General features: G+C 34.6%; 1 protein-coding gene across 6 annotated transcripts in view; it reads right to left on the reverse strand.

Annotated features, from left to right (window-relative positions):
- Positions 1–13875, reverse strand: part of EPHA7 (EPH receptor A7) — a 173173-nt gene that overhangs the window by 43799 nt on the left and 115499 nt on the right. Inside the window, exon 6 of one of the 6 annotated variants that reach the window (XM_045499054.1) lies at positions 9103–9253. The exons of the other annotated variants lie outside the window; for them this stretch is intronic. Coding sequence (XP_045355010.1) covers positions 9174–9253 — 80 coding nt within the window. The 3' untranslated portion in view covers positions 9103–9173. Of the gene's footprint in view, positions 1–9102; positions 9254–13875 lie in introns of those variants that run through there. 6 annotated transcript variants of the gene reach the window in all.

A 13875-nucleotide genomic window follows, 5' to 3' on the forward strand; every position in this document is an offset into this window, starting at 1 on the left:
AAAAATACTGTAATACCAGTTGACAATTTTTGAAATGTTAACTTAGTCCAAATGCTTATGTTATAAATATCTTTAATTATAATTTTCATAGCTATCTAACTTCTTTACAACATGAATATTATTTCTATTAATTTATTTTAAATAAAGACTGTCTAAATTATTTTGTTTGATATTTATGTTTGATTACTGTAACTATATTTTCTTGCAGTATGTGTATGAGTGTAATCTCTTATTTAGATAAATAAGTTTAGTTTATATACTATTGCATAATATCATGACATCATGTGACTGTTCTTAAATTATATAATAAAATATACTAATATTTATATAAATTCACATATATGATTATGTGCAAAGCAAGCTCATTAGTTCCTCTCCTAAATATCTACACAATATTTAAATTATTCGGTATATTATAACAATATTCTGGAAGTCCACATTTGGTTTACTCTTCAGGAGCAGTAGAGCATGTATTTAAACATGTTGGTTGTTTACTAAGAGGAACATTGTCGATAAGAAGCATATTAAAGAAAGAAGTGACATCAGTTTTGCCTGATAGCAGTGTGTTAGTTATACACATTCAAAATAAATCCTATTTTCCATTAGAATAAAACTTGCATTACTGACTGCCGCTGTGTGCTTACTGTGAGACCTCACTGCATTTAGAGCTTCCAAATCTTTTTCCAGTATATTGCCATTTTTCATCATTGTAAAATCAATATAATGTATTGCTACCAAAGTTTCTTAAAATTAATGAAAGAGAATAAAAATTGAGTGTTCTTTGCATGTGATGATATAGTTTCATAAAACGTTTCACATGTGAGTGTTCGTGTATGAATGTACCAAAGTAAAGATATACAATATGCTTCTGTGGATTAGTATTAATAAATAAATTGAAAATTTTTTGAAAGCCACTTCATTATACGATATATAATTGAGGGTATATCCATTTATAGAATGATATATACATATACTTAAAGTCATACAACGCAAAACCCAATGCAGCAAATATAAGATTGATAATTTCATAGGGCACCGTTCTTTTATTCTATCTCAAAGTTCTCGATAATGATTGAAGAGAATAGCCAAGTCCATTATATTCTGACTGCTATCAACTTCATGCTTTCCTACTTTACAACTTCTTTTTATTCTCTCTCCTCTTTGTATCTCTTTAAAAGATTTTTTTAAAAATCATTATTTATTTTTGAGAGAGAGAGCACAAGCAGGGGTGGAACAGAGAGAGGAGATACAGAATCCAAAGCAGACTCCAGGCTCTGAGCTGTCAGCACAGAGCCCGACATGGGGCTCAAACCCATGAGCCGTGAGATCATGACCTGAGCTGAAGTTGGATGCTCAACCGACTGAACCACCCAGGAGCCCCCTCCTCTTTGCATCTTCTACTCTGGTATGAATTGTTTTTGACTCTATTTTTCTCCAGGCCTAAGCTCTCATGTATTCAAACCTACTTTCTAAAATGTTATCTAAAATTATTATTTTTTCCAAAAAGTGTTCCCCATTTGTGATTTTGTCCATTTTATTTTTTACTTTTTTTCCCCAAATCATCATTCCGGTAGTGTTCCTCACAATTAATTTTGATTTTAATCCCATTCTATTATAAGTTGAACTATTCCAGAAGGGGAAAAAGAAAGAAGGGAAGGGGAAGGAAGGAAGAATGGGATAAAGAAGTGGAGAAGAAAAATAAGACCTGAAGTATCTCACTAAACTTATTCATTTAAAATGTTTAAGTGTAAAATGTTACCTCACTGTGGAGAAAATATATCTGCTCCAGGTATTCTGAATATATTTTCTCTCACAGTGCATAAACTTAACAAATTTGTATTGCTTAATAATAAGTTCTCAATATCAGTCATCAGTTATTAGTTTACTTCAGTCAAGATCTTACTACAAACTAAGCACTTAGTTTAATACAATCTGCTAAATAATTTCAGCTAACATTGCAGATTGTGTTTTAAAGTTGCTGCTTCACAACGTATAAGCTACTGCCTAGGAAGTTAGTCACAAATGAAAACTACATTGGATTCCCTAAACCTGTATGATGCCAATGGTGCAATGTGGCATTAATTCACCAAATAATATTTTAGTTCCAAGAGAAAATTAATGCAGTTTACTACAGTGGCCAATTAATACCCAAGGAGTCACTTTTATGCACTGGGAAAATCTAGCTTATAATGAATAGTTATAGGCAGGGAGAGTTATCAATTCATGATTATTTGGTTCCAAAAGTTAATTTGAGGTTTAGTTGTTTGTAATTTGGGCTTCATTTCTCATAGAAACAATATCACAAATAGCACTGTGATTGCCAGGTTAGCACACAAACATGTAATTGACCCAAAATATTGTACATGGGTACAGAGATGGAGTTAAATAATCCTGTTTTAATACTAGCAACTAGGCATGGGGCGCCTGGGTGGCGCAGTCGGTTAAGCGTCCGACTTCAGCCAGGTCACGATCTCGCGGTCCGTGAGTTCGAGCCCCGCGTCAGGCTCTGGGCTGATGGCTCAGAGCCTGGAGCCTGTTTCCGATTCTGTGTCTCCCTCTCTCTCTGCCCCTCCCCCGTTCATGCTTTGTCTCTCTCTGTCCCAAAAATAAATAAACGTTGAAAAAAAAAATACTAGCAACTAGGCAAAACAGAAAAACCAACACAATGCGTACAATGTATTTGTAATTACTACTGAATATGGTGCTCAATAAAAAATTTAAGATCTTCCCAAATACTCCTAAAATTCTGTTGTCTCCTAGCCAGAGACGGAAACTGATCAGCTTTTGCTTGCCTTCTGCTTCTCCCCTCCTCTTGCCATATATGAAGTTTTTACTTTATTCCATAGTATCCAGCCACCTAGAAATAACCATGTCAGTAACTAACTAGAACATAAATACAATTAGGATAACATTTTGCCTTTTATCAGTTAGAGTAGGGGTCAATGGTCATGGGCCAAATCTGGCTAGTCAACTGTTTTCATGAATAAAGTTTAAATAGGACATAGCTGCATCTGATTACAGATGGTCTATGGCTGCTATTGTGCTAAATATCAAAGGTGAGGAATTGCAACAGAGAAAATATGGCCTGTAATGTGTGAAATACTTATTATCTAGTACTTTTCAGAAAAAGTTTGTGTCCCCCTGAGTTGGAGTCTGTTTGGCTGCAAGTAGGGAAAAAAAACAAAAAACAAATAAACAGTGGTTTAAGGTTTTTGTTTTTGCTTTCCTCATGCAAAAAAAAAAAAAAAAAAAAAAAAAAAGAACAAGAAAGGAAAAAAGAAAAGAAAAAAAAAGTACTCTGCAGATGGGCAGTTGCTATACTTTGTTCATCGGCTCCAGGATTTACAGATGATGCCCCCGGCCTTTCCCTCGTGGTTGCAAGATGCTGCTGTTGCTGCTACTACAGCCGTCACATCCACATTGCTGGCATGCAATAAAAAGGCAATGTGGAATGCTCACGATCTAAATAAGGAAAGCCAACTCTTACAGCAAGTTCTAGCAATCTTCTGTTTACATCTCATTCATCTCATTCCCTACACTGGAAATGGAGTTTTAAATTTTAAGCGGGGTGTACCGCTGTCCTAAAAAATGACAATAAAAAAGAAGAAAGAACTTGTTATTAAAGAGGAAACGAGCACTGTCTGCCACCCTCATCTTCCCAACAGCAGTGGAGACGGCGACCATTCACTTAACTTGATTCCCACCCCATCCCCAACCTGCTCAATTTCTTTTCTGAATATAGAAGAGTAAGGACCAAGGGAAGTGATTCAGATTCTTAAATGAAGGCACTAGATCATGAACAAAAGTACTTTTATGTAAGTTAGGACTTGAAGAGATATTAATGGCACCACTAAGTCCTTTTCTGTCACTTTCAAGAGTAAGGTGGGAAAAAAAACGTTTTCCTTGTTTGGCTATATCGGGGAGTTATTTTAGATAAGGCTTTTCCCTGTAGGACCAGAAAGCTGTAGGACACGAGCAGAGCAACAGCAGGACTGAAAAGGTTAGAGCAAGTGATTTAAACATATTTTGGTTAGAGAAGACATTTACTAGACAGCACGAACAATATGTCAACCAACATAAATACAGAACTTTTTATAAGAACACTTTTCATTGACATTATTTCATTTAATCATTTTATACTCAAGAAATTTCTATGTGAAAAAGAGGGTCTCAAATTGATTCACAGTTCTAACAAGAAATATTCCACTATGCATATTTTAGGCATCTCGTATGTGCTAAATAAATGGATAAATTCATTATACTACAAATTACCCATTCTTTCTCTTTTTAGGTTCATTTGTTTATTTTTGAGAGAAAGAGAGGGGATGAGAGCGGGGCAGAGCCTGACATGGGGTCTGAACTCACAAACCATGAGATCATGACCTGAGCTGAAATCAAGAGTCAGATGCTTAACCAACTGAGCACCAACTGAGTCCTCTCCATTAGATTTTTCCTAACAGATTTTAAATAACTCAACTTTCTCCCATGAAAATAAAATTATTTGTCAAGCCTATATTCTTTTCCACCTGGTGAGGAACCTCTCTTCTTCCCTTTGTCAAAGGGAAGAATATGTCAAATATTTGACAAATATGTTAAAACAAAGTTGTCTAGATTCTTTTAATCCATTTCCTCAACTTCCACTCATGCTCCAACCTTCCCCAGTCTGGTTTCAGTCCACCTCATTCTATCCAGTGAGTTATGGATACAGCCACCAATGCCCTCACCTAGACACATGAAGGTACTGTTCGCAGTCCTCATCTTTCTTGGATTCTCGGTAACATTGTTAATCTTTCTCTCCTTTTCTCCTTAGCTTCCATGACACACTCTCCTGGCTATCTGTGTGGCTAATTCTTTTATTTGTCCTTTGCAAGCCCCTTCTCCTCAACAAAAAGCCAAATTTCCTCAAGGTTGCATAAAAGGATGTTCATTTTCATTAGTCATTAAGGAAATACAAATTAAAGCCACATTATAATAACACTTGACACCTGTCAGAATGGCTATAATCAAAAAGACAGGTGATATCAAGTGTTTACAAGGATGTGGAAAAATGAACTCTTATACATTGTTGGTAGAAATGTAAAATGGAATAGCTACTTTGGAAAAGCAGTTTGGCAATTTTTAACGAGTTAAATATAAAGTTACCATATGACCCAATAGCTCCACTCTTAGTTGTCTCACCAGGAGAAAACATAGGTCTACATGAATTCTCAAACCTGGATGTTCAGAATAGCATTATTCATGCAGAAAAAAAAAAAAAAAAAAAGAACCACCTAAAGGTCCATCAACTGATGAACACATAAAATGGAATACTTACAAGGGGACGGTATTAACCTGTAAAAATGGATGGGCCAACAAGTATGAGCCTCAAAAAACCTTATGATAGGGGCACCTGGGTGGCTCAGTCAGTTGACTTTGGCTCAGGTCATGATCTCATGGTTTATGAGTTTGAGCCCCACATAAGGCCTGCTGCTGTCAGCACAGAGCCCAGTTGGAATCCTCTGCCCACCCCCGCCTCAGCCCCTCCACCGCTCACACTCTCTCAGACATAAACATTAAAAAAAAACCCAAAACATTATGCTAAGTGAAAAATTCCAGATGCATAGGACCCACATTGTATGAATCTATTTATATAAAATATTTAGAAAGACAATCCTATATGATCCTATATAGACACAAAATAGCTTAGTATTTGGCTAGGTGTAGGGGTAGGAATGGAGAGTGACTGTAACTGGGCATGGCGGATCTCATTGGGGTAAGAAAATGTTTTAATACTGAATTATGGTGATGGTTACAAAACTGTAAATTTACTAAAAATCACTGAATTATACACTTGAAATATGTGAATTTTATTGTATGCAAATTATATCTAATGAAAGCTGTTAAAAATAGGCTTTTGATGACTCTTAGAATAAGAACCAAAATTCTTAACATGACTTACTGTCTGACCTCCATCTATCTTCCACATTCAATCTCCATTACTCTGTGTATCTGGTACTCCATTTTATTCCTCAGCTGTGTTAAACTCCTTTCGCACTGAGTTAAAACATCATTGTGACTCTTTCTCTTAGTGTATCTTTTCCAACTTCTCTTCTCCTCTCTGATACAATCCAACCTATTAAGTGTTCTCCTGGATTTAGGGAATCCCTCTTGACAGCACTTCAGAGCTGGAAATTGACATGTGTTTATAAAATTATTTGATGAATGTCTATTTCCTCCACTAGACTGTAAGTTCTATAAGGTTGGGAGGTCATGTTTGGTTTTGCTAACCAATATGTCCCCACTATTTTTCCCAGTCTCTAGGTATCCATTAAATTCTGGATTAATGAACAAATATAACAACCCTCAATTATCTAAAAATTTCCTCTAGGAAGCAACTTTGCTTCTTCTAGTTTAGTTCTCTCAAATTACAGTACTAAAATATCTCATAGAACTTTGTAATGTAGTTTATATACCTTAAGATGACACTTCATTTTTTTTTACTACTGCTTGCAATGTATATTGCAGTTCTTCGGGGGAGAAATCTTAAATCTCCAAATGATTTAAAATAAGAAACAACTTAGGGATACCAATCTGTTAATTAGGATAACACAAAAGCCAGCAATGAAGTTTTGGTAATTTTCAGTCATCACTTAGATAAATTTTGATACCAATGAATTCAAACTATTAATTCAAATGGTTTTTAAACAGCTTTTTTTTTTTAAACTAACAGCTTTTAAAAGTACCTAGAATAATATTGGTTATAGTATTCTGGGGCTTTATTTTATTAAAAAAATTTTTCCACACACAATCAAGTTCTTTCATCTTAGATTATTCTATGTGCCTGCACAGGACTTTGGAGATCAAGTAGGACATGTAAAATCATTGGTTATATACACTTGTTAGTAAAATAAAGCCTAACAAAATGAAACTAATGCGACATTGTATTTTAACTATGGCAATTAAAAAAATTAGTAATAAGGAAAAAAAGTTGGTTTCAATTTCCTGAATTTGTATTTAAATGGTTATTATAATGGTGGATTTTAGTTTATACCTATTTTCTTATTATTTGTCTGAAATGATGTATATACTTACAGTGGTAAAAGTTACCTTTTAAATATTTATTCTAAGTAACTATCCATGTAATAAAATACTTACAGTCTTTTATTTATAGCATCTAAAATGTAAAGTCACAAAAATGACTTTTAAACATGTCATATATAAGACTACATACACATATATATATATACATACACATATGATATTTATATAAAAACATCTTCATATTTGTAGCTAGCAATTTATGATCAACATATTTTGCTAATTCTATGGCTAGTAATTTCCCTCATGTGGTAACTACAGAAAGGTATTGTGAAATAAAATATTTATATATTCTCAAAGATATTTCTCATTTGTGAAAGGCAGTCTCAGAAATTTTATTGGCTGATATCTTCTAAAAATAAATTCAGTATTTAATAAAGGTATGGCATCGATAACACTTCGACACCCTGTTCAAACAACAATCCATACATGAGAAATAGCATTAGATGTTTGCTCAACTCTGTGGGTCAACTTGCCAGGTTTAATTTTAAGGGACTGTTGTCACTATAGTTCATTTTTGTTACAAAATTCTGATTGAAAATTTTCCTCTGGAATAGAAAGGATTTCTTTCCCCCTCCTCCTCTTCTTCGTCTTCTCCTTCTCCTTCTTCTCCTTCTCTCTCTCTCTCCCTCCTCTCTTAGTTTTTATTTTTTTTTTTTTTTAGTTTTACATTACTTATTCAGTGTAGAGGTCTTTCACCTTAAATCAGCAAACTCTCCACAAACTACTACCAAGACTCAGCAACTTTTGTTTCTTGAGAAGTGAAGAGATGAGGGGTTATGAGCACCTTCCATTATATAACAATTTTAGCTCAGTGATCCCCAGGCTCCTCAGGATCCCCACTGTCCAGGAATTTTAAGATTAGAGTCCTGGCAGAAAGTCACACGAATGATTCATTAAAGGCAATTCTACTTCCTGGTTAATACAAATATCATTCATCATCACCATAAAACAAAACAAAACAAAATATGCAACTGCAGGTAACGAACACAACAATGAAATATATCCCAATTGTCTGTGTTGCAAACAGTACCCTGCTGATGTTCACTTAATATTTCTCTGGAATACTTCTCTGGAAAACTTCTCTGGAAGTTCTTCTGGAAAGAAGAGCTTCTCTGGAAAACTCCATCATATCTCTAGACACATTACTTATTTTTGTTCTAAATTGCTTGGGATAGTAAACAGAAACAATTGTGTAACATATTTTGTGCTAACATATCAGTGAAAAGTGGAAGGCAGATTCTATAGGGTTTGTACTTACGAAGAATTTACTTTGAATAGAAGTTTTCTTCCAAAGTATTTTAAAATAAGAACTTTTGGTTGACTCTCTAAGAAACAGACTCCTAAGAACAAACTGATGGTTACCAGAGGAGAGGTGGGTGGAGGAATGGGAGAGACACTGCTGTGATGATCACTGGTGTTGTATGAAGTGTTGAAACACTATATTGTAAATGTGAAACTAACATTACACTGTATACTGACTAATTGGATTTTAAGTAAAACTTAAAAAAAATAAAAATAAAATAAGAATTTGTGAATTTAACAGAAGTCCAGTGTTTTTATGGTTTTGAGATTTTTTAGTCAAATACAAAAGAAAGAATTATCATTAAGCATCTAGCCATACAAACCAAATAAAATATTTGATAAAGGTTGCAAAATAGATTAATATTCTATCATTAAATAACAGACAAGGGATAATTTTCTGGTAGCAGATTACCGGGATTACATGTTCAAGAAACAAGAACCACTAGTTAGCGGCTGCCCTCTATCCATTTGGAAAACTGTACATTATTCCTTCGAAAAGGTGCAAAAGGTCATTTGACTGTGAGACACTTGGTGTGAGAACACACACACACACACACACACACACACACACACACATACACACGTGCCCATGCATGCAAAAACTGTAACTCCATTATGGCCCAGAGTTAGAAGAAAAACTACTTACAATTCTAGGTTAAATGCTTGAAATTAACTACCACCACCACAACATATGATTGGTTATCGTTTTATATGCATATATGGGTAATTATAGTAAACAGAAAGACAGTGCATTGCCAACGATGCCACCCCCAACTTCACAAGCTTTGAAGTCACAGAAAAGCTTCCATCCCAGCTCTGCCACTGATTAGTTTTTTAATCTTGCTCAAGTTGCTAAACTGCTCTGAGTCATCTGCAAAATGGGAATAAAATGAGAATAAAATGGGAATAAAATGGGAATAAAAGGAGTGTTGCAAGGATTTAGAAAGACAATGAATGTAAATCACTTAGCACAATACTTAGCAATTAGCAATCTTTCAATACATGTTAGCATTATTAAGAAAGAAATTAAAGAAGTAAATGTGCCAAACAAATTTACAAAGCAATACATCAAGAAATATTTCTATTCAGTTCATTTACATTTATTTGCATTTTTTAATGTAAACTGGCATTTAAAAATTTTTTTTTCAACGTTTATTTATTTTTGGGACAAAGAGAGACAGAGCATGAACGGGGGAGGGGCAGAGAGAGAGGGAGACACAGAATCGGAAACAGGCTCCAGGCTCTGAGCCATCAGCCCAGAGCCTGACGCGGGGCTCGAACTCACGGACTGCGAGATCGTGACCTGGCTGAAGTCGGACGCTTAACCGACTGCGCCACCCAGGCGCCCCTGGCATTTTAAAATTTAACAAATATTTTAAATACGATATATTTGGAACCCTAAACATTTTAAGTCCATGGGGATATCCTATACTTAGGCACTTGCTGAGGTGCAGAGAGGAACTGTCTTATTCAATTATTATGTCCTACATAATTTATTTTTATTTTGAGCATTACTTGGTAAATGCTCTACAAAATTTGAAATCATCCATACAAATTCTAATGTAAGGATGACATTTACTATATAAAGCATTATATGTTAAACCGCCTGATATTAATTATAAACTGTAATATTTTCTGATTATAGGGAATTTTCTTTGCTAATATGTTGGTTTGTTAATTGATTTATGACTTTAACACTTCATTACAATGCTATTGAAAAATTTTATTTACTTACTATTATTATTTTTTAATCCTTTTTTAAATCTATTTTTGAGAGAAAGAGTGTGTGTGTGCAAGCAGGAAAGGGAAAGAGAGAGATGGGGGGGACAGAGGATCCAAAGTAGGCTCTGTGCCGATAACAGTGAGCCTGATCCAATGCTCAAACTCAAGAACCATGATCATGACCTGAGCCAAAGTCTGACACTTATCCAACTGAGCTACCCAGGCACCCCAACAATGTTATTATAACCTTTCAAAACACATTTTAATCATGTTATTCTGATACTTTAAAGTGTTTTTAATAAATCCCAATTGAGAGTCAGAGTGTTGGGTACCTTAAGGCGTGTTACTGTGGACACACTTCCTTTCATTCTGCCTCAGTTTTCTCACCTCTCAAATGAAGATAATACCGACTTTTAAGGTAATACTGAGCTGTTGAAAGTATAAAATGAGAAAAGACAGGAAGTTCTTAGCATACTAAGTACAGAATGGAGAGGAAGTGTCATGATATTAGCACAGCATACAAGGTCTGTTGTGACTGGCCTCTGTTTACTCCTCCAGTACCAATTACCCATCATTTCCTTCTCATATCTTTATGTCAGGGTTGCAAAATTCCGTCAAGATTCTTTAACAGGAAAATCTCTCTTTTTTTGAACAGTTCATGCTATTTCATTACTCCATGGTTATGGCTGCTCGATTTCCTCTATTTGGAAATCCTTATACCCCAGCCTGCTGGCAACCTGCTCATAACTTCAAGACAACCAAAAGCTCAGCTTGTCCTTACTTGGTGTATACTTCATGCAGAGTTCCTCCCTTACAGAATATGATGAGCTCCACTGGGGTAAGGACTATATATTTCCTCATGGTTATATCCAGATACTGTACTGTACCAGACACAAAGGGAGCACTCCATACACGGTTGTGGGACAAACTGAAAGGTTTTTTGACATTTGGACAAATAATGCATCTGCTTACAGAAGCTTTAAAACAATTTGTCATGTGAATACAATATTCACATGTCTACTTTCAATGCTGGCTGATATTGCTCATATCACCTGAGTATTTTAAATATATGTGTCCAGACTGATGATGATACTCCTTAGATAACAAGAGCCGATATATTTGTTATTAAAAACTGCTGATTTAAGCAAAAGCAGGTAAAAATGTAACACTTTTACTTGTATTGAAAGATTTTTCTTTGTTCTTCAGTTAAGTTGCCAGATGACAAAGCTGACCTTGATAAAGGGTTATGGAATACCACCATATTATGCTATAAATGCCTATTGCTTTAGATCAATATCCAAGAAATTCCCTGCTGTGTTTACAAGCCCAGCATACTAAAGTGGGCATAAATAAATCATTTGTTTTACGCTAACAATAACCTACAGAGGAGCAAGTTAACTTCCTTGAACAAACTTTCAGTTTGTAGCATAAAAATAACAGAATGCTTACAACTTCTGTAAATGCTACGTAGGTAGGCAAACAACCCGTGGAATCCCAGGTGACAGGCATATAGAGGTATTTAAGTTAAATCTACGCTCTTGCCAAAGCTCCATTTCTAATAGTCTGCTCCCATTCTAGGAAAAATATAAACTCTTTATAATTTGCTCATCTGTGGGAGCAAAGAGAGTGTTGAAGATGTTACCCTATTGGTTAGAACTATTTGTAAGTCATATGGATGAAAGAAATAATTCTCGATCTTGCAAAATTGAAAAGGAATGCTAAGTTCTTATTTCCTAATAAGTCGAAGATGATTAAAATATTGATAAAAGATATGCACTTGAGAATTAAATTATCAAAAAAACAAGTAATATGAAGAAAACACTATTCAAAGCCATACATGATGCATACACAATGATTTTTGTTATTCATAATTTAGCTTGTAAAGAATTTGTTCTGTCATTTGAATTTATTTATTTGCACATATGGTTATATTTTGTATTTAAAACAATGAAAATTTTGGAGATATTTTAAGAATGATTTTTTTTTTTTAGAATTCTCAGGCATTTCGGTATCGAGAGATTATTAAATTCTGAAACATTTTTCTTGTTTTAAAGTACGCATGTCTCACAATGTGAGATAAGCTTCAGAAAGAAATATAAAATTAAATGAGTCATTTAGGGAAATTAGATATGAAGGTTTATCTGTCATGTGTTTATGGTTAGTGCTTGCTCCCAAGATCATCTTTATGAAATCCCCTGTTCCTTTCTTTGACATTTGAAAGAAAACATCGTCATTCTTATGTCTTTTTAAAACCAATCTGTCGACACTGGTATTAAACAACTTTGAACTGATGTTGAGTTGTGTAACAAGTGACAATATCAACTCCCAAGACAGCCAAAATGCTTGCTTCATGAATGCATTTGACAGGTCAGACACCAACCTGATACTTACAAATGTGCAGCAGCAATAAGAAAGCTTCAAAAATAGCAAAGGAAAGCTTCTATTTCTTTGGAAGACATGTTTATATTCTCCAGAAAATATTATACATTAATTATCACTAGATTGTCTGGTGTTTGTTGTGATTCAACTCAGGCACTGTATTTTTCAATAGCAAAATGTTTGCCACCTGCTTGTGGATAAAAACTCTGGCCCGTAGGTACTGCTGTTTGTAAATGACTCCCAAAGGCAACAAGACATCATTTTCCCAGGTGGGCTGCTCATTTACTTTCTGTTTTCTTTCTCCCCCTATTCATCTATGGTGACAAGTGTCAATTATGGACAGGAGATTTATGGGATGGGAAAGATAAAGCCCAATTTACAAATCATTTCCTCCGCAAGCAGACAGGTGCAATGACAGAGCCGGCTTGCTGTAATTGAATTTCTTGCTGCTATCTACTCAGTCACAAGAAGATGTCAACCTCAAGGATGTTAGCTGTGGAAAAAGTCTTAATACACTATGATTTTGAATGTGGAGATGACAACATAGCCTAGGTTCTAACCCTGGACTCCGAATAGAATATATCAAAGCACTTTTTTCCCCTGTAATAATAAGGATTTTCCTTACCCTTTAAACAAGCAGTGCATTGGGGACAATGTGTCGAGGTAGTCTAACTTTAAATAAAGTCAATGGCAAACATGGTTAAGAACATAAACTCCATTCTGATGTATCAAAAGTTGATTTATATGTAACTACTAACATACTAAAATGGAAGAATATGTGTTGGAGAAATGCACATTTTTTGATGGGTGATGAGTTTGACCCTTGTTAATATGAATATTCCCCAATATACACAAAAATAAGATTACAGTGTTACAAATTCATTAAGCATTGTTTTAACGTGTGTTAAAAAAACATTTGTCAAGTGTTGTTTTGTATCAAAGAACATATAAATATAATATATATCATCATAGGAAACTATAGTTACATTAATTGCAGTTTACCAGCTCTCAAAAACTTCTATACCTCTCTTAATTATTATTTTTTCATGATTAATTTAAATCCAACTTTTTCAATGCATCTGTTAAAAGGTAAGGATTCACATAGGGCAGTGACAATAAGTCATAGTCTTGGAAGTCTACAGAAAGTAGAATTAATAATTTGTTTTGTTTACACACATTTTACCGAGTTCACCTGAAACATGTGACATTTCTATTTTAAAATAGATTGACTTGTTCGGTAGTCATCTTCTCAAAGCTTCATATGTAACAGTTTTGAATTAATTTTTTTCTTAAAAGATCTTCCAAATCCTCCAAAGTGATTACTTTTTGAAATCGAAAGACAGGGAGAGCGAGAGAAGAAGAGAAAAAGGAGGAGGGAGGCTACGGACGGAA

Source organism: Leopardus geoffroyi, chromosome B2 (assembly GCF_018350155.1).
Source record: "Leopardus geoffroyi isolate Oge1 chromosome B2, O.geoffroyi_Oge1_pat1.0, whole genome shotgun sequence".
Lineage (NCBI taxonomy): Eukaryota > Metazoa > Chordata > Mammalia > Carnivora > Felidae > Leopardus > Leopardus geoffroyi.